General features: G+C 40.0%; 1 protein-coding gene across 2 annotated transcripts in view; it reads right to left on the reverse strand.

Moving 5' to 3' along the window:
- helz (helicase with zinc finger) overlaps positions 1-21,575 on the reverse strand; it is a 50,628-nt gene that overhangs the window by 5,451 nt on the left and 23,602 nt on the right. For both annotated transcript variants that reach the window (XM_041036875.1, XM_041036874.1), the window contains exons 17-28: positions 19,271-19,372; positions 17,611-17,789; positions 12,783-12,901; positions 11,141-11,286; positions 10,304-10,451; positions 7,922-8,105; positions 6,653-6,881; positions 4,875-5,172; positions 1,970-2,015; positions 896-1,083; positions 290-491; positions 73-155 (exon numbers count right to left, since the gene is read on the reverse strand). In XM_041036875.1, coding sequence (XP_040892809.1) covers positions 73-155; positions 290-491; positions 896-1,083; positions 1,970-2,015; positions 4,875-5,172; positions 6,653-6,881; positions 7,922-8,105; positions 10,304-10,451; positions 11,141-11,286; positions 12,783-12,901; positions 17,611-17,789; positions 19,271-19,372 — 1,924 coding nt within the window. The remainder of the gene's footprint in view (positions 1-72; positions 156-289; positions 492-895; positions 1,084-1,969; positions 2,016-4,874; positions 5,173-6,652; positions 6,882-7,921; positions 8,106-10,303; positions 10,452-11,140; positions 11,287-12,782; positions 12,902-17,610; positions 17,790-19,270; positions 19,373-21,575) is intronic.

A 21,575-nucleotide genomic window follows, 5' to 3' on the forward strand; every position in this document is an offset into this window, starting at 1 on the left:
AATGTGGGTCTGCATAAAAAGAGATGAAATACTTGTAGTTAAAAAATATAAAAGCAAGCGCCAATGACTTGCCTGTTTTTCCTTCATGTCGGCAGTTTTCCTCTCTGGTGTTTGAAGACGGCTCTGTTCTGACTTTGGACATCCTTCTAATTTACCTAAGAACAAGTCAAAAACAAACTGTAAACCTACTGGCTATTCGATACAGTTACTTCTGCCTATTTAATGGTATAATAACACAGTAATATGCTTTGGGAGGTTGCTTGATGTAGTAATTAAAATCGAGGCACACCATTTCTAAGGGGGTCTGCCTGCAGCTCCTTGTCAGGGCTGGGCTGCCCCATGCCTAGAGGAGAGGGGTGGGCCACCCCACTGTAAGGGATGGGGGAGCCTCGATTCTGGGCCTGCAACAGATTGAAGTTGTAGGCCATGGCTGCAGGGTGGCCCATGATGCGAGGATCCACAAAGCGATTCTGATAGCCTGGCCAATGTAACTAGAGAAAACAAAAAACAAATGGACAGATCAATACAGCATGACAGAAGACAGGGAAGTAAACAAGCAACAAACCAATAATAAATCTGAAGCAAATACAGTAATTACTTGATTTGATATTAATTAACCTGGGCTGGCAGCTTTGTGTGAAAAAAATAAATGATTTACTCACTCTGTGAGATAAATGTGATGTTTTGACAATATTTGCACATATTTTACACATATTCTCCAAGATACAATCTTACACTTGCACATTTTTCTTTTCTAAAGGAACATTTTTGACAGAATCCTGGAAGCAGGTGAAATATATGACTTTGGCATTTGTTGAAGATTAGCTCACACTGGCTCAGGATACATTGCTTGTATATTTATCTGTCAGTTTGTTACCGGAAGCAGAAAACTTACAGGCAGGGGCATGGGCATGACCATGTTTCCACCATACACGGCTGGAACGTAGAGGATACTGGCGCCTGTGTGCGGATCTATCCTCTGGACAGGACTGGGTGACTTGCCCATGCCAGCTGGTGTGCCACCTAAGGGTGGTGTGAATGCCCGAATAGGGTTTCCCATCAACACAGCTGGGTTGGGTTGGACTGTAATGAGAGAAGGTGGAAAGGTAATACAAGTAAATACAAATGGTTCTTAACCCTAATGTGATGACAGTGATAGTAGGCAGCACACAAGCTCAAGGCATGTCAAATTATTCATAGCCTGGAAAATGTAAGATAATACACTGTGTGATTCTATAGAAGAGGAAGGCAAAATATAAATCGCTGAAGGCCGACCCATATTAACTCTGACATAAAGGGCAGAAAGAAGTGATCTGCACAGATTTCATTAGATTTTTTTTTTCAGTCCAGGCTAATGCAGCTAGCTGACAATCCACATTTTTAAGCGGCTGAAAGAAACTGAAGATGTTCCCCTAGCGAACATCATATTAACTCCTCCTTGCTGTGCTGTTCAGATCTGCATCACTCTGATGGTTCAGTAGCCTCAGGCATTCATGTATCCATCTGGGCCACTGCATTGGACTGGCTCATATCAAGCTGTCAAGATCTGTGTTTGTATGTGTGTAGTGCGACAGTAAAAAGCAACAATGGAAACTCCAGTATTGTTGCTCTGTTGTAAAACCTGACCATTATACGCAAATATATATTGATAAGGACAGAAGAGCAATGAGGATCGAATTCTTTCTACATGGTTATGGGTTAACATTGATGTGTGAGCCTACAACTCACACATCTGGGACAGAAGCAGCCTGTTTAGACAGTTTTGTTATTCTGTTGCCTACTTTGTCTTCTTCTAACTAACATTCAGACAAGTGAAATAATCGGTGAACTTAAACAGATCAGATGAAATTACTTTTGATGGTAAATTTTTATGGTTCTATTTCTGTATATGCAGCAGGAGTGCAGGATCGGTATATATATAGAACATATAGGAAAGACATTTTTCGCTTGGATAGTTTGCTCTACTTACCATATCCTTCAGGTGGCAGGTGCTCTGAGTGGTTCGCATGTTTTCCCTATAAGACAAAGGAATCATTAGAAAGTCATGAAGGAGGACACAGAGAAGCCTGATCAATGTTGACACCTGCATGACTTGAAGTACACATAAGCACAATAAATCATGTAGGGGCAGGCTTTTCCCTGCCGTTATAAGACTTAGGCAACTCACCAAAACCTTTCTGCGCAGAGACTAAACCCAAAGAAAAGAAAAAAAACTATGCTGAGAGTTCTCTACAGCTATGGAGATGAAGGATACCATTGGCCATAATATAAGGCAATATTTTCTTGACTCTTTTCCAAAGCAAGCTATTGAGTGTTTTTAGGTCAGTTTCCTGTTAGAGTCTGAAGGCTGGTGTAACATGTACTGCTGCCACAGAGAAAATAAACTCAATGACTTAGTGCCTTGGTCATTTGTTAAGCAAAATGATTCTAATTCTGCAAATCAGACATTCAGAGACAAGGCTGCGAGTACAGAAATCCAGATTAAAGATGGCTTTTTTAACAGAGAAACTTTCAGTAAACAAAGTAGAATCTGGCAAGGCCTCCTTTCCTGCAACCCTCACACACAGCACAGCCAATGTTTATTCTTCCTTAAAATATGGTTATACTTGAACTGAGGAGCAGACAAACAACATCATAAACAATATGATACATATTAAATATTTTGGCTCTGCATGTAAAAAGGTTTCATCATTGTACTTTTGGTATTGGCATCACATGGCAGCCAAATATTAAAAACAAAAAGTCTCTGCAGAATTCAATAATTATTTAAAATGAATAAATCAAATGTGTGATATTGTTACATGCTGTGTTTGGTGTGAGAAAGGTCTCCTTAAAACTGAAGGTGGTCTGAGAAATTGCAGCAGAAGCAGCTTTGCTTGGCTGCTATTTTGGGGCGTAATATTAACTGAGCAATGGCTGACACACCCGACTGAAACTGGTGCCCACAGTCTAGGACTGTGGGTTATTTGATACAGTAAGTGAGATGCTATAAAATTCACTCTGAAAAGTATGAGTGGAATAGTGGACCCAAAGGATGTTGCTGAACATCTGTCTCATTCCCTACACAGCAGGGATCTGGGGGGTATGAAAGGAACGGGATCTTGAAAATACTAGTTGACGACAGGGATCTTGGTTGCTTGTAATGTTGTATTATTTACCTCAAATGTTTTCCCATCAAAGTCAAATGCAAACCATAAGAAAAGGGATAAATTAGCCGCAGCTTGATTCCTTTGAGTGTATCAGTGTTAGTTTGCTTCTCCATCTGCCATTGTTATATGATGTATTGTGCTGTGTAGGGGAATCAGTGGCAAGATGTTGTAGGTTTTGGAGACCAAAGAGTTATAAGAAAGACTGTAATGGAGAGAGACACACTCACGGATATGTGTTAAAAGGATATCAGACACGTTTGCCTTAAAACTAAAACATTCAGTATAAGTTCGGATTTCCAATTAATAATACATTAAGAAAAAAGTAATAAATAACTGATCTAACAAAAAGAGGCAAATGCACTTGTAAATCTTCTTTCCCAATTAAAATAACAGCATAATTGTGCTGGAGCAGAAACTACAAAAGGCTTTTTAATATGAGACATATTTTACAAAGAATTGCATGTTTGCACCAAAACACCATCTGTGTCAAAAAACAGAACTTCTCAAAATGAAGTCAACTGAAGCCTATATTTTTGGATGGATAAAATGGATGTCCAACAATGAAATGCTGCATGCTTTGTGTTTAAATGTTTTACAAGTACGCGCAACACATCGAATAAATGAATAAATTCATAGCAGATAGTAATAATGATTAGAAAAAAAGTCCAACATCTCTACAATTAGATTTTTGAGAAATGTGTTGTGAAACACAACAATAACTAAATTATCTTGAACTATATTACACTCAGAAGGTGAGGTATAAGTGTGATATTGATCATCAGCAACACGTGAAAAAGTTGCACTAAAGCAACAACATTCAACCCAATGACAGGTTTTATCAGAAGCTATGGTGGGGCAGATTTTAAAGTTTGGAAATTAATCTATTTTTAAATGTTTGTATGATCATCAACCATGTACAGAGGCGCATATAATGGCCTGACCTTAAATCAGCAACATGTATATGGTGTATATAGTGCATATGCTGAAGGAAACAATATATAGCATACTGCACACTGGTAGCACAGTGTCTGTGTGGATGTGAGCTACATAGTATGACTCTGGAGAGAGAGAGAGAAAGAGAGAGAAAGAGAGAGAGAGAGGGAGAGAGAGGAAGTCTGCAAGTGTGTGTGTGTGTCCCTAAAGTCGGCTGATGCTGCGGAGCTGCGGCTCATTAGGCCCAGTGGGTGATGGCAGCAGGTTGGCAGCTGTGGTGATTTCGTTAACCTTTACCTCAGGGCAGGAGGGAGGACAGACACACAAAGACATTTCAACCCAAGCTAAACAATCAAACAACACATCCTTCCGCCAACCTGTGATGCTAATTTCCTATCTGTGTTGTTTTTCTGGGGCTAAAATGAATGGCTGTAAAGCAATTTCCTGCTGTGAAAATTAACTTGAGTTATTTTAATAGATATATGCTTTGTACTTGCATGTGCAAAGCTTTTATCAGTTTTACTCTCTAAAAAGAAGAAGCACTCAATCTATTCCTCATAATTTTTTGCCATTTCCACAAACCAGTAAGTGGTTACCGAACAAATGATATTAACACAGAAAACCCCATAATATTAGAGATAACAGAAAACATCCATTACCCTCCCTTGTTTTCTTTCATTTCTGCTCTGTCATTCTCTCCCTTTAGAACACTGATTTATAGTTTTAAGTATAGATATAGATATAAGAAAAGAAGTGGATTGAAACACAGTTATTCCTTCCTGAGAAACTTACCTTAGGGGGTGACTGCTGCTGCTGCGGCTGTGGCTGCTGCTGCTGTGGACCCTGCTTGTTGGAGGCAGGCTGTGCGTGCTGAGGATGTGGGTGATGGTGGGGATGGAGGGCCTGTGAGGAAGAGTGGTGCCCTTGCAGGGGTCTGAGGGCACGTGGGATGAACTCTGGGGCAAGAGGGTTGAGGACATAGGTCTTCTTAAGCTCCAGGGCCTCCAGCTGAGCCTTGATCTGCTCAAAGGTGATGCCATGCAGGCTTGAGTTTTCATGGCAGATGGAGATAAAGTGCTCCCAGAATTTTCTGGAAAGGGGGGAAAAAAGAGGAAACAACAGTTGGAGAGAAGTTTTACTTGTATTCTTCTTCATCTCGCCTTGTTTGGACTGACTGTTTCATGGATCAGCTTGTTGAATTTTTCCTGCTGGCAGCGTAACAAATTACTCCTTGGGGGCTGAACATAAAAGATCAAGTCTGTTTAAAACAAACTTTGAAAAAGCAGGTATAAAGACGAGAGAGGAAAAGGAAGACTGAGGAAAAGGAAAATCAGCAAAAAGATGAAGCACACTCAGGGGAAATAAAATTACAGCTAGGAGGCAGAACAGTGCCGAGCAGAGTAGCAGCAATGTAAGAATGAAAAGAACAAGGAGCACAACAATAATCTTTCAGTGGGCTATCCACAAATGAGCCATCAGCTTTTATGAATGTAATCATGAGAACAATCAAATTATTCTCACCAAATCTGGGTACAAGAAAATTTACAATAACATGGAAAGTAGTGTTTAAAGGAATATATATATATATTTTTTTCTTTTAGTATTACATGTTAAACTCACAGAGGAGTGGTCATAAAGAAGGAGCGGTCACAATATTATTACAATATTGTTGTGCTAAAATTTTGGGTGTGCTAATCCTATTATTTAATATGACAAATAATAGCAACAGCAAGTTCTTTTAGCTGTAAAACGAGCACTTACAATCATTAACATGTGGAGACAGAGGTCTTTTGCATGTCAACAGTACATTGTTCTGAGTATTTGCTGTTTCATGAAGGATTAGGATAGAGTAGTAACTGTAGCTTGTTGCATAAATAGTTCACTTTGTAAAACTAATCCACAACACAGAAAAACAAAGATTTAGCCATTAACCTTTAGCCTAACCTAAGTTACTCTCTGTTCACTGTATCTTAACACTTCCTTCAGCTACTTCACTGATCAAGACCTTTTGTTTCTGGGAGGAGGTTCAACGTCGGGCAGACAATGCATCCATTTCGGACACATCAATTTAATTGCTCTGTCTCTGCAGGCTGACATTTGCAAATAACCACAACAGCAAAGGACCTGACATGTTGAGATGACTAGCGGAGACAAAACAGACAGTTGCTATGGAGATAGGAGGTGGGGAAGATGTGGAGATGGGCTGAAGAGATTCAAACAGAGAAAGGAGTCTGCAGCCAATGGGAAATCCTCTCTTACCTATATGAAACTATATGATTGCAACCAAAAGCTCAGTATCTAGACAAACATAACTTTAAAACATCTTATTTAATAGATTCCCTAAGACTTGTTATGTCATGTCATGTGATTCCACGTGTCATATCACTATAGGTAAGATACATCTTAAGATATTGAATTAATATGCAAAAGAATATAACAATAGAAGCACGTATCTCATTACAAGAATATTTGTTCATTTTTGTTTTTAATCTTTTTTTGTTTCATCTTTAAGCATAAAGATCTGCTATGCCACAGTGCTGAAGGCTTTAGTCAAAAGTGTTTATATTTACCTGCAGCGTCCAACGGAGCACAGTGCTATGGGGTCTCCCACAACCGCGACCAGGGATTGGGCTCTGGTGATGGCCGTGTTGAGTAGCTTGTAATTGGAGAGAAAGCCATAATCGAGGTCCTCGGTTGAGTCTTCAACGAGCTGTTCTTTACGCTTAATGGCCGTCTGCTTGTGCTTGCAGGTGTGCCGTGTTCGCACCGTGCTGAGGAACAGCACCCGGAACTGTTTACCTGCAAAGAATTATTTTTTTATTAGGACCTTTCTAGGTACTCTGTGAAGTGCTATACAAGTCAAACATCTTATTAAGAAAAGCAAACACTATTAAAGAAGCGTTCTATTTCACTTTTCTACTTCATTAATTTAGAAACACAAGGCAGTTCCAGATTAGTTCATGGTTGACACATCTGAAGCACATGGTTCCCTTACGGAGTAATAGGAAATAAAATTTCAATGATTGAAAACTAAAATCTTGAATGAGCTTAACTTCTCCATCAGCTTTTGTGTCACATTTAATATATGTGGAAAATAAAACCATTTCTTGAGCTGACTGTGTTGTACTACCTTGTTGCTACAAATACAGGAGGAAGTCAAATCATTAGAACTAACTAAATAGAAAAAAAAATGGTTTAGTAATAATTTAATCTTCTTATGACTCCAGAGGCTGGTAGAAAACATAAACAAACAACATCCAAATGTGTGTTAAATTCAAATTATAAGCGCTAACTGGAGTATAGTTTTCCTCTGTGTGTGTGTGTGCATGTGTCAACACATTTCATGTGTAATTAATGAGGGAGGTAATGACCCATGCAAAGCAGCTGGATGTAATAAGAGGGAGCTGTATGGGAGTGAAGCAGAGGAGAGACCGGGAGAAGAAGCCCGAACTCCTTCTACTGGGACCTGATGATCTGAAGGGCAACATGAACACTGATAACTGCAGGGGGAAGGTAGTAGGGATTTGTCTTTTTGTGTAACGGAGCTCTCTTAAACATTATTTTTGCTGTAGGAACACAAAAATCATCTCACTCACAGAAATGTATGAGACAAACTGCAGGGAGAAATAATAATGAGACCTTCCGCCTGACCATAGTTGCTTTCTTACAGTTTTCATTTCCCCTTCTTTGAATTATTATTATAAACACCATCAATGTAAATTTAAATCTCAAAATATTAATATTTTCATCCATTATTGTAGCTCTCGTTTCAGTGTTTGGGCATTGCTTGCTTTTGATGGATGGCATGACAATAACGGTTAGTGAGTGCTTTTTCTCACCTTGAACATTGAGCACTCTTTCCACGCTGACCTCATGCATTCTCTTCTTTCGGAGCTCGGCACGAATGCGGAACACCTGGTCAGCGTACGGTGACACCACTCCAATGCTGCCCTCGTCCAATTTCCCCCAGGCCACTGGCCACTTCTTCCGCAGCTCCTCCACTCGCTCCACAATCTCAAATACCTGAGGAGATGGAGGAGCAACATTACAGAGAGAAGAGACAGCAAGGCTCAAATGCAGGGTCTCTTCACACCATGATCCCTGACCTGAAAGGAACTGTGGGAAGTCAGGGAATAAGGGACATTTTCCACACAGGTAAAAAGGCAACAGTGGGGGGACAAAATATTTGAAGAACAAAGCAGGCTTTAGGTGCTATATTTCTCTGAGGCATCAAAGTCAACCCATAAAAAAGAAGCTATGGTCAGAGTTAAACTGGAAAAAAATAGAAAAAATAGACCATCAGCCTCATTAAATCATAGTCACTGGTATTTTGATTCCCTTCCGTTTTCTTGTCGTGTTGTCCAGAACTTTGCCATACTGCAGGAAGCTTTGAACTGTTGTGGAAATATTGTCTTTGATGGGCTAAGCCCATCAGAGATACTTCCACAAGACAAAAACACGGACACGCTTTTGTCAATGTCTTTTAATGCCGCAAGATTATAATAATGTTTCTAATGGTCTGACAAGGGTGCTGTATCAAAGAGATGGGTGGTAATTCATCTGGCATTGCTGACAGTTTGGGAGCGAAATCAAGAAGCATCCATGTTTTAATTGGTTAGAACATGTCAGCAAAGGGTCAGAGGTTGGACACAGCAAACAACCAGAACCAAGTCAGTCTGCAGAGGGACCAACCAAAGGCCAGGACTGTCAGTGAATCATGCATTTTGTGAGTGTCAAATTTAGCTCTTGGTTGGTCTCTTAATTAAGTTAATGGGTTTCATTTTCAATTTTGATTAAAAGACAGCAGGCATTCCTATTTATGGCAATGAGATGAAATAAACAGTGCTGATCAGTTTTGGGTAACTATTCTGCTTTTGACCAGTCAAGCTAACTCAACTGAATAATCTAAATTTAATTTAATTTAATTTCATCAATCAAATCCCTGAATTATTTATATCAAACAAACTGAGGTCTAAAGCCTAACAACCATTTAAGCATTAGAATGCTTAAGAATATAATGCATTTCACACATTTATTCATAAAAATTCAACCGGCTGAGGCACAAATACTGAACTCTGCACTCAAATGCAGTTACCTGTATTTTTCAGTTAGGAACACCTGTACACCTGCTTATTCATGCAGTCATCTAATCACCCAATCATGCGGCAGCAGTGCAGTACAGAAAATCATGCAGATACAGGTCAGGGATTTCAGTTAATGCCCACATCAAACATCAGAATGGGGAAAAATGTGGTATCAGTGGCATGATTGTTGGCACCAGATGGGCTGGTTTGAGTATTTCTGAGACTGCTGATCTCCTGGGTTTTCACACACAACAAATCTCTAGAGTATATTCAGAGTAGTGAGAAAAATCTGCCGAATATCAAAGAAATGTTTCCAACACTTTGTGGAACTCCTGCCACGAAGAATTAAAGCTGTTTTGAGAGCAAAGGGAAGTTCTGCCCAGTATTAGTATGCTCCTAATAAAGTGCCCTGACACAAGCACAGATGCAAGAGCAATGGAGACTAACTAAAATGCAGTGTGAAGATGACAGCATGTTCTCAGGAGGATTAAACTGAAAAAAATCCAATATCAACTTCTCGATGTGTGAGAAACAAGAGGTGTAACTCGCATACATGGCAGCACTAGATAGCCTCAGTTGGCTCATGTTGTAGTAACAATATAACTGCCAGCCAAGAGTTTGTTGTAGTTGTTTAATATTTCATAATCAGAATTTGAGAATTTTCACAATGTTTTTCCCCATGGCACAAGACTGGAAAATACCACATTAAAACACGTTTCTAATGTTGGTGTTATCTAGCTGTAGAAATTTTACCATAAGTTTTACGTTATGCTGCTTGTAACTACATTTCTTCGATTATGATGAATTTATTTATTTTAAAATTTCCCATTTGACAGATCTGATAAATGCTCTAATAACATTCAGCCAAAAGCTTGAGTTTTATGACTAATGGGCTTGTTCAGAATTTATGTGCAAGAAATCAGGTGTGACCCAGCAAGACAACACAAGTTATAACTTCCCTTCTATAATCAGCAAGCTCATATTTTCACAGCTATCTTAGATTACACTGGTAAGCTGCCATTGTGTTTCTTTTTTTGGTCTTTGAAACATATGTGTGTTTGTTTAACTTAGGAGGAGTAAGCAGAGATCACATTCTGCTTTGTCTGTGTAAGTTCGCAGTGTTCTTCGAACCCATACCTCTGCGTTGTTGTAGTAGGCAGTGCTGTTCTTCTCCTGGACATCTTCTCCTCTGGCGGTGAAGAAGGTCAGAGGGTAGAAATCCTTATGGGAGGGCTGCTTCCCACTTGCCATTAACTTCCCATCATAAAATAACTCTGATGTGTAGCTGTAGGAAGAGAAGAGGAAGGGGTCAGAGAAAAGAAGAATATGAGAATAATTTTGAAAGGGACCTGTGAAAAGAAACAATGCGCTGCACCCCATCAAAACACTCAAAATGTCACAAAATGATTATGGATACAATATGTGTGCTGCCAGTAATCGTGAGGGCTAAACCTGAAAATTTCCATTTGCTTCAACTACTTTTGTCATAACACAATGCAGCGTACTGCACTGACCAGGCAGATACAGCACATGCAACTGCACCCACTTGAAAAGGTGAAGTAATGTGCAAATGAAGCATGCACCTTGTAGCATTGTGCTAAAGTGCAGTTTACCTCAAAAAAACAAGATGGAGGAAGATTTTTGTATAGAGTATAACTCTGCCTTTGTATCTGATATAAATCAACCTGGACTTCCCAGTTCATATTTCTTCTTCTCACCAGCACCTGTAGCAACACGCCCACACCAAATCAGCCCCGTGTGGTGTTTTGTCATAGGGATATTGTGTGCATGAACACAGCCTTCATAACCCCACTTTCCTCTCTGGGCAACCAATGCCTGTCAACTCTTCACCACTAGGCTCCCCTTTTCCTTCTGACCCCTTCCTCTCGTCTCTAGCATCTCATCTGTCCTCCACCTTTTCAGCCTCTCCTCCCACGGTTTCGACACAAGGCAGTGTTGACGGCTCAGACCTACTTGATGATAGCTTCATGGGAGCGGTAGTTCTCACACAGGAGGATGCGACAGGGGTATTCCGGGGGGTAGTGCTCATACAGTCGGTCCAGCAGTGACACGTGCAGGTTACGCTCCCGCGCAAACTCACTGTACACAAACGGACTGAGCTGCAAATCAAGGGAGAGAACGAGGCAGGGAGGGAGAGAGGAAGAGTTAGTTTCAAAGCATGTCAAAGGTTCTTGAGGATTCTCTCGCATTATTACCTTTTCTCTCTATTCAACTATGAATTTCAGCTTGGTATACTGCTTCTAATAAGTCTAACAAAGCAGTGTCAAGTTGTGTCTTATCCCACTGTGACTTCCTAGCTCTTCCATCTGGTGTCTTTGATACCATTAGACAAACAGACCTTGAGTCGCAGCGATTACAGTGGAATTGGCTTGCAGTGATTTGACAGCAGTCTGAAAACATGCCAAAGTCAATTTTGTTTGGAGTATATATATATGCACTATCCAGTCTTAGTTACAGATCTGCTCCCATATGGCAAGCCAAAGCAGAATAGCACTTGACTGTCTGATACTAAACCACAGGTCCCATTTGATTCCCCTTACCCTGGAAGCAATATCAAACGACTGTTTGACTGTACTTAAGTAAATGAAGCATAAATCAGTTTACTGGAAACAGTCAAAACAATTTGAGTGAGTTATTTTCCTCTGCTCCAACAGTGGTGAGCAACACCACTGACCATCTTCCCAATGTGCTTCGATTCAAATGAGGTTACACATTTTCAAAATCACACACGGCCACACGAAATGCAGACTCATTTATCTGAAACTTGAATCTTAATTCAAGTCTGCCAAAGAGAGAGAAGGTATCTAGCTTAATGAGGCCCCATGCAGTCAATAAGAAAGCAAACAATCAATAGAGGCCCTGGCCTTCATTGACAATTCAGCTGCCTCCTCCACTCCTGAACGGTTGTCGTGGGAGCAAAAGGAAAATGAAGAAATATAAAGGGCAACATCCTTCCATGGAGAAAAGCGTGAGACAAAGTGATTGAGAAAGAAGCAGATGGATACACAGGTGGACATTGTATTTTAAATCCGTTTTTCTTTGTTCCAAGAACTGGTAGACAGAGATCAATTAAAGCAATTACTGCATGGCAGACTTTTGCTTCATCTTCATCCACTGCCTACTGGTAATCCTGTGCACTGTCTAAAAACCAGGAGTGGAGGAAATAAGGTTTTAAATACCTTATATTGGCTTAGGAAGCTTGACTGACAGTTTATATTTGTGTTATCTGTGGCTGAAGTGGTCTCCAGAACCACAGTGGCTACAGCGGCTGCTGTCTGTTCTTTTGTATTTGAAATAGGCAGTTTCAATAGTGGAGTCTAATCCACAGCAAAATACAAATGGAGCTACTGTCTGCTGCTATGTTGCATCCCTCCTTTAGCAAGTATTTATTTTAGGATACAAAGAAAAGTCTTCAAACATCTGAGACAATGAGCCCAAGATCCAACAGTGCGCATTTACATTATCTGGTGATTCACAGATAAACAAAGAAATGTGGCAGTGTTTTTTTTCTTTTCACTGGAGAAACCTGCAGCTTCAACAAAGTCAAAATTGAATCAGACTAGATATTATGTGTACTTGTTGTTCTTGTACTAACCTGCATATGGTCTCCAGCCAGCACGATGCGGGTGGTCTTGCTAGCTAGAGCAAAAGGCATGATGGTTTCACACTCCATGGCCTGGGCCGCTTCATCCAGTAGGATATGAGTGAACAACCCTGCCAAAACAGATAGGATACCAATATCAATTTATTTAATATAACTTGAAGTAAATCTATGCTCAATACATTTAGTTGTTCTTTCCAAAAAAACAGGGCTCACACTTAAGTATCCTGTTGATAACAAACATGAGAACTCATATTTGCTTTTTATCAAAGTTTAATGAAGGATTTTTCTGCACCAAAAGCAGAAGCCCAGATGAACTTCCCTGCAAATTCCCTGCAACAAAACCATCCAAACAACTATATAAATGGATTCTGGAGGTTAAAAAACAAAAACAAAACTGGAACATACAGCTATCCATGGCCCATCTAAAGCTTTAGGATAATATTAGATTATTGAAATATCAATTCATATGTACTTTTTAATCTATAACAACTCCACAAACGTTATATGGCTTTAAATGCAGTTATCCTTCTAGCAGATATAACAACATTTATTTATCATGAACCCACAAAGTACCTCCTTATGACATTTCAAAAAAGCTTCTAATGTTAAAGACTACAGAAACTTTCCATTTACCCAAACTATGCCCTGTCAGCAACAATAATTCCTTCAAGCATGGGAGATGTTTGGGGCCATTCTGTATTTAAAAGTACAAGGAGAAAGAACTTGATAAAAGCAGTTGCATGTAACCTGTGACATTCAGGGTTGAAATACAGCACTAACACAAATCTCAGAAATCATTTGACAAGATACTGCTTGGATGTAACTTATGCCATTACATGATTTAGTGAGAAATTATTTGTAAAGTCATATACACACATATATAAAACATTCCTATGTTGTCAAAATGAATCACAAATAAAATCAAAGTCCAGTGAAACTGGTTGAATACGATGAGTCTTACCAATAACAGACCCAATAATACCAACATTTTTACTTCTGTTACATCGGTACATTAGTGAACAATAATTCTGTTCACAAGGAGCATTAAAGCCCTGTAACTGTCACTAATGCACAATTCTCTCAGTCACTTTTTCCTATCCCTCTTAAGCAGCCCTGCAAACCAAAGGCAGGGTTTTGTGGACGTTTTGAAAGGGATGGAAAGAGTAGCCTAACCCTGATTTAAAAAGCTCAAACGGTGCTCGGCAGTATGAGGGGAGGGGATGAAACGGCATGGCAAATGAGTGCTGGAGCAGGGAGCAGGCAAGAGAGGCGCTGAATAACAACCAGCAAACAGCCTCTGAAGCCTGAACACCATTTCCACAGGAAACTATATGTAGATATGAAATGTGACGGTTAGAAATAACAAAATAAACTCCAAAATCCAGACTGCCAAAAAGTAAACAAACAACAGAAACATGTGCTGGCAAGAAAAGAGGCCGAGCAGTTTGATTTGAGGGAACATTCACTCCTTAGTATCTACCTTTGAACAAATGCCTGCAAAATGTATTGATTTTTTTTCTCCAACTATAAAGACTCTGAGCTGTGTGTGCACCTCACTGAAACACAGGTTGGTACCATTTCCCCCACTGTAGTCCTGATAAAAAAAAAGGTATACACTTTGTTATAATGGCCCATGCTTCCGTGTACATATTTGCAGAATATGTATTTCTCTATTAGAGCTTATAAAGTGAGAAATGCACCTTCACAGAAGTGTACATCCACCAGTGGGGGGAAAATGTCTCTGGGAAATCTTAGAACAGACTAAATATGGTTATATTCCATCCTTTTTGATTATGTAATGATTTCCTCTGCGATAATGAGTTCTTAGATGGTAAAGAAAGATTGCTCGATGTCACAGAGGTCACTTATTCCAAAGGCGCAGTGTAATATGCTCACAATTATGCACATGATTAATCTCTGGATAATAGGGATGAACTTAAAATTATTCACTTGAGTAATTTCCCAATACTGTGTGTGTGTGTATATAGGACAAATCAACAGTGTGTTGAGAGCAATGAAATGCTGGTGGGAGTATCATTTCTAACGGTGCTGTTAAAGCTAGCTTTGAACTCTTTATTTCTTCCTTGTCTTGCTCAACAATGCAGCCAAGGGGAGTTCATGCAGATGTACTATCCCTTCTATCACATTGTTAATTATTGAGAACAGGCACTTTTGTTGACCTCTCCTATAAACTGTAGTCAACGGGAGCCTTGCTGCACCCTGCCTGCTTGCTCGTTTACTTCAATCCACATGAATACATAAAGGCCAAATAACGCTCACAAATGATGTACATGGGTCATTACAAATGGGAATGTTTCCCAAGGCAAGATTAGTAGGGAGGCGAGAGGGAAGCAGAGATGGTCTTTATGAACACCATGCAGACAGAGAGGCAGACATGAAGGAACATGGTGCTTAATATTTCACCTGGGACACAGCTGCCCGCCTTAGGGAACCTATCTCTAAACCAGAGGTCCAAATTACATTTCTGTAGCAACTATCTGTCACTGGTCTAATAACGGTGTTAGAATTTGGACAAAACAATGGTTAAGAGAAAAAAGGAGGGAGGGATAATAAAGCAAAGGTGAAAGAGATCAGAGGCACAGTGTTGCAGAAGAGATTTGGAGGGAGAGATGACTGCTAATAATAAATGGCAGCTCCTTCACCTCACACACCCAGTCTCTCACATTCTCCCTTTCTCAGTCTCTTTCTACCCTTTTCACACTGTAACAGTGACTTGGAAAATCTGTGATCTGTGAGTGTGAAAGGGTCTACCCCTTTCTACCCCATAAAACAAGCTTCGTAAAGATCAGTTTTGAAAGCTTTGTCAAACTCACAAAATAAATGACTTCCCAATCCACACAGTAACATAATTTCTTACATTGTTCTTCGACATGTTCTTGGATCTGTTTTCTGCCACACAATATGAACCTAATAGGATCCAACTTAATTTTAGATAACAACATTCCCTAAGTGACTTCAGCATGAGCTATACTGAAGAATGAGTTTCAGTATAAGCTGAACCTTTATCACCTGGCTGCAAGGTCCAATAGCATCCAATCAATATTCACCTGAGTCCTGGTGCATGTCTGCTGGAAAGTGGAAATACAGCCCCATCTCTAAAAGTGCACAGGTCTCTCCTGTACCTTCAAATTGGTTCACTGGCAGTATTTTGTTTCCAGAGTGGTTTATTTAAAAAAAAAAAAAAAAAATTTCCTTATGCTTAAGAAATTATAATTAAATGTGACAGTCATTACAGATAATTGTATTACTGCCCTGTGACTGTCCAATTATAGGGATGTAGTTGATCCTGAATGGCAGCTGGCAGTATGGTAGACAAACACACAGAGCTACAGTGCATGTCACCTCGGGGAAACATTATCTTTAAAAAATGCTCATGTCTCCCTGACAGCCGAATTTCATTCATGAATACAGAGTTTGCCTCTTTTGAGCTTTTGTCAGCTGGGGAAAAGGCAGAAAATTGAGACCAAGACACCCCCCCCCCAAAAAAAATTAAAGGACAACAGTTTTGGAGACACCATGGACTGAATGTGAGGCTATGAGATGGCTTCACTCTCCAGTATTGTAAGAGCTAGCAAACAGCTGTATTATTATTATTATTATTATTATTTACATTTAGCCTTTTTCAGGAGGTCCCTCCTCCCCACCTTAGCTGAAACACCACGAGAATCGAATCTGATAGGAAAGAGTTGCTGATGAGGGACCCTGATGATAACAGCAGGTTACTGTGCTCACTTACAAGAGCAGACAATAAAGGTCTGGCACATGACAGTGAAATTTGTATAACTCATTTACAAAAAAACCAAAAGTATGTACACTTTGCACATGCCAGATCACATATCTAGACCATAAAGAATATGAAAAGCAACAAACCAAACATAAAATAGGAGGAGATAAACCATCTTTTTGGGCTACCTCCGTGTTTGAGGTGGGAGATTTGTTATTGCTACTTTGCAAACTTGCTGGTTCCCAGTTGCCTCATTTCCTGGCGATTTTCATCACTGTTGAACACCAGGAGAGCGGGAGAGATGAAACGTGGGGAGGAGGGATAATGATGTAAAGTACATTAGAAACAGGCAGATGGTGTTCCCAAGCAACAGACAAAGCCCCCTCCACTGACACATTAGAGTTGGTTATTAGCCTGCACTGACAAATTGGTTTGTTTTCCATGTCTTTTACACGATTTAAACGAGTGCCCTCCCTCTCTAAATGGTGGGCCCCTGCCAACACTGGGTATCAGAGTCACTGGGGATGACCAAGGAACGGGGAACTGAATGTACCAAGCTGTGTCTGCATAATTATGAGCTTTAATATTTTTAGCATGTATTACAATTTTATAGCTATCTTACTCCAGGTTGTCACCTTATTTGTTTTGTCTTTGTATTGGCATTTCTAATATTTTAAGATTGTTGCACTGGACTTTGATATTTGATTTTATAAGGGTTTCAATTTTTCTGGTCGCCGCTGGTCTGGTAAAGTATGTATCTTTTGAAAGGCCTTGTTAGCCTGTGCTCATTCTTCAAATGTTCTTTGAACACTTCAGATGGTTTTTCAGTTATCCTAATCCCTTCATGAAATTTAGAGAATTTAGACTGCTAGGGCCACAGACATTTGCAGAACCAGCTGCAGTTAAATCTACATCCATGCTATACCTAAACCATTCTTAGGAACTCAGTGTATCATCAGGTTCCACATTGACAATGGACATGAAAGCTGCTGAGGACAATGGCTATCCACCACAACCATCACCAAGCAGCCTCACAATCCTAGGGGCAACTAAATATCCACTCATATGACTCACCGGGCTCCAAATCAAGCTGGCAGAGGTACTGGGAGGTGCTGAGGGTGACCACCACCACACGGTGCCTGAGGATGTCCTCCCTTGTGGGCATCTGGAAAGTGACCTGTGTGCCGGAGATGAGACAGTACTGCTGGACCACTGGGTGGACTGTCTTCACCCAGCGGTTCCTGAAGTATACCCTGGAGAGGGAAAGACAAAAGGACACAGATCAGGAGAGAAAGACACAATTAGAGGAGGACAAGAGGAATTACATCAGTACTCTGGTATTTGTCTCCCTTTTAAGCCTGTTTTGGGTTTCACATCTAACTATAATGTTTGTATTGTGAAAGAACTGAAGAGCGAATACTAGTTTTGATTCACACGCATTGTTAAATTTTACAAGGTTATTGTGTCAAAAACGATCCAACCACTATCTCAAAATGTTTATAGTGAGTTAGTGTAGAATTTTTCCAGGACGGATTCGTCTTTCTTTCAGAAATAAATATGCATGGCTGCAAATAATATTCTGTGTACACCTCAGATCTGCAGCAAACTGATCATCACAGACAGCCCGGAAGGAAAGTCCTTACGGATTATCTCCTTGGGATGTTGGTCAGTCCCTTTCTAAACTCAGGGCCTAAATATTCATACTGGCTCTTTATTCTTGAGTTGAGTCCACTCATCCTAAAAGGAGACAAGGGGAGATGAGACAGTAGTTTGCTACAGTGATTATGGAGGAATTCACACTGGAACCCCTGTTGAAATTAGACTGCCCACTCAAGTGAAACAAGCCATTTGATTGCCCATATGGTCCCTGGGCTTGTGTGCGTAGACACACACACAAACACACAGCTGTCATGAAAGGCCCTTGCCGGTCAAGGCAGACATCGCTTTCCTGTCCTTTGTGACCTCTAGGGGTCCTGAAATGTGATTAGAAGTTACTGATGCAGTGTAAAGAAGTTGTGTGTATCTACGAGTTTGTGTTTATTGCCTCCAGGTGTAAGTTCTCAAAGCAGGACAGTTACTGAAGTCACATCTCCAAAGTTATCCTGATGTCTGCCTGTCACTGCTATGGGGCAAAAACCGCCCAGTCGCTCAACAATCTCTGTGTAATATGGATGTATGATTCTGACTGCAGTCTTTCCAATAACGCTAATCTAGTTGATGTATACATGAGTGAATGTCATACAGATTCTCTCTGTCAAGGTGAACCTCACCTAACAGACAGGCCAGAACTATTAAATACATAAGATCCTATTTAACCAGTTCTTTTTGGCTATATTAATTCACTTTAAGAAAAAGAAAAGCAATCAGTGTAGGCAGCTTCAAAATCTGAACTTGTCTGTATCTGATCAGTTCATATAATCATTAGAACTGCTGTGCTGTTACCTTAGAAGGGTAACATGATCTGGGGCTTTAAGGTGGATCACAGTAGACAAAGCACAATGTGTAAGTGTTTAACTCAAAGATGAGTGCTTTGGAGAGCTGTAGTCCTAAAAGATGCATGAAGTGATTTTCATAGGATATGTCAAGTTTTCCATATTTTTGTCAACTGTAGTTTGGGTCTCCACTTAATATTTTAACCGTTACGCAAAGCACATGCACATTCACAAAGTACATAAAGCATTTTTCTGCCCTCAGCCATCAAGTTCAACTTCTTTAGACAGGTATTTATCCTTACCTGAGAGGTCTGGCATGCGGATTGCCTGCATCAACGTAAGGATGAAGGTAGTCCTTAATGTAAAGGTCAGCTGCACTGTTGGAGTGGGTGCAGATCAGGACCCTGAAGAGACAAAAGCCAAACAAAGTCAGACATGAATCATGATGGGCAGTTGCGACAGAGATGTCAAAACCATGGAACATAAAACCAAAAATATCTTGAGTAGAAACCCCTTGGGGTATGTGTGAACATTTTTTTGTCGTTATTTGGGGTGAACCGACCCTTTAACCTGCCTTTATGGCTTGATTCCCTTTATTTTGTGTAACTGAATTACAAAGAATTTCTTCTAACTTTAATGCATAGCTCAAGATTTTGATTTTTTTTTTTAATCACCAGTGACTACATCTTAAAAGATGAAGCATGAGAGAAAGAAGGTCTATTATTCCAATACCACAAAACATAAGACATTAGCAGTAAAGAAAACAGAATTATGGAATACCATGGTAATTTACAGCAAGCTCTTTTAATCTGAACAGCAATTACAATGTTAGAGAGACAGCAATGTCATTTCTGTTCACTTATTAAACTTGAAAGCTGTGCAAAACTGTCTTTTATAGTTACCCATATAAACGCTGGTCAAACATCACAGCAGAATATTAGCAGAGCATAGGAACTGTACAGTAACACATGCTGGGTACACCTGACCAGGGTCTATATGATGTCTTCTTCACCATTTTAACAGTTTGATGAGCACGGGTCCAGAGGGGTCATTTCCCCTTGTCTGGGCTTTTAAAATATCTATAATTCATCCTAAACATAGAATATTAAATGTATTCACTGAAATGAAGGATGAATATTACATTGCTACACATTTTTCAAAGGCCATTTTTTTCTTTTACATATATATATATATATATATACATAAATATACATACATACATACATACATACATACATACACACACACACACACACACACATATATATATATATAGAGAGAGAGAGAGAGAGAGAGAGAGAGAGAGAGAGAGAGAGAGAGAGAGAGAGAGAGAGAGAGAGAGAGAGAGAGAGAGAGAGACAGAGAGAGAGAGAGAGAGAGACACACACACACACACACACAAAACCCCCTCTCTACCTTATCAAAAAACAAAACGTTAGTTTCCTTTCAGGGGGACACCGTCCGAGGTATTGCATTAATTTTTCATGAGGACCAGGGAAACATTTATGTGCTTTTGCAACATCGCTTTGCTTCTAACACAAGAAAATGCATAATTTCCTGTGGGTATGTCCACACAGTGAGGAAGCTCACTAATGATGAAAAATGCCAGTGGAAGCAAATCTTGCAGTGTTTCATTGTTACACAACGCTGTGTGGCCCACTGAAGTGACATGACTTGATTGATCAGATTATGGTTTGCATGAACATCCATCCCAGCCCAGGAAATGTGTTCATAATCAAACTATCCATGTGCATAGACCACAAATGACGCAGATTCATCCAAATGACCAGCACAACTTTGCCTTCGCGCAACAGCCCATGCATACTCCTAAACATACGCACCCACACAGTACAAACAGAGGCTCTAACACACATACATACATACATAAACATATACACACACACGTACTTTCATCTTTGTGAGGACATTCATTGACATAATGCATTCCCAAGCCCCTAACCTTAACCGTCATAACTAAATGCCTAAACCCAAGGTGTGTCAGAAAGCGAGGACTGGCCTTAACTTTCCGAAAATGTCTGAAAGGTCTATCAACTCAAACTGGTCCTCACAAAGATAGAAGGACACACACACATCCCGCCACACATACCAGTGTTTTCTTAACTTTAAATGTCAAACCCAAGGCTGTTAATGGCCTGGGGCTAAAACTGAGGCCACTGCACAGGCCAGCACTCCTGCCACCTCCATCACACCCTTTGACTGACCTCCCTTACCATCTGAAATTCTTATGAATGATGTCAACATCTATGTTTCTCTTTGCCTCCCTACACACATTCAGTCACTTACACTTAATAACACCTGTTATTTCACTGGGACTGACAGTACCCTACAAGTTCAAAGAGGGAGGTGTGTGACATCAAAGTTTGTTTATTCACTCCCAATACGGTGTAAAGGCTGGTAAATATATGGGTGAGAAAAGAAAATTTCAATAATGTTGTAGTACTGTTAAAAACATGCAAATATGTGATGCTGTTGAATTGTATACTGCATTATATTGAGAAGTGTTAAACAAGCAGTACTCTTTAACAAAACCATAAACAGCACCAGCGACTGAGTGCAGACACACAGACAAGTTAAATAAGTTATGTA

This window comes from Toxotes jaculatrix, chromosome 4 (genome assembly GCF_017976425.1).
Source record: "Toxotes jaculatrix isolate fToxJac2 chromosome 4, fToxJac2.pri, whole genome shotgun sequence".
NCBI classification, from domain to species: Eukaryota; Metazoa; Chordata; class Actinopteri; family Toxotidae; genus Toxotes; species Toxotes jaculatrix.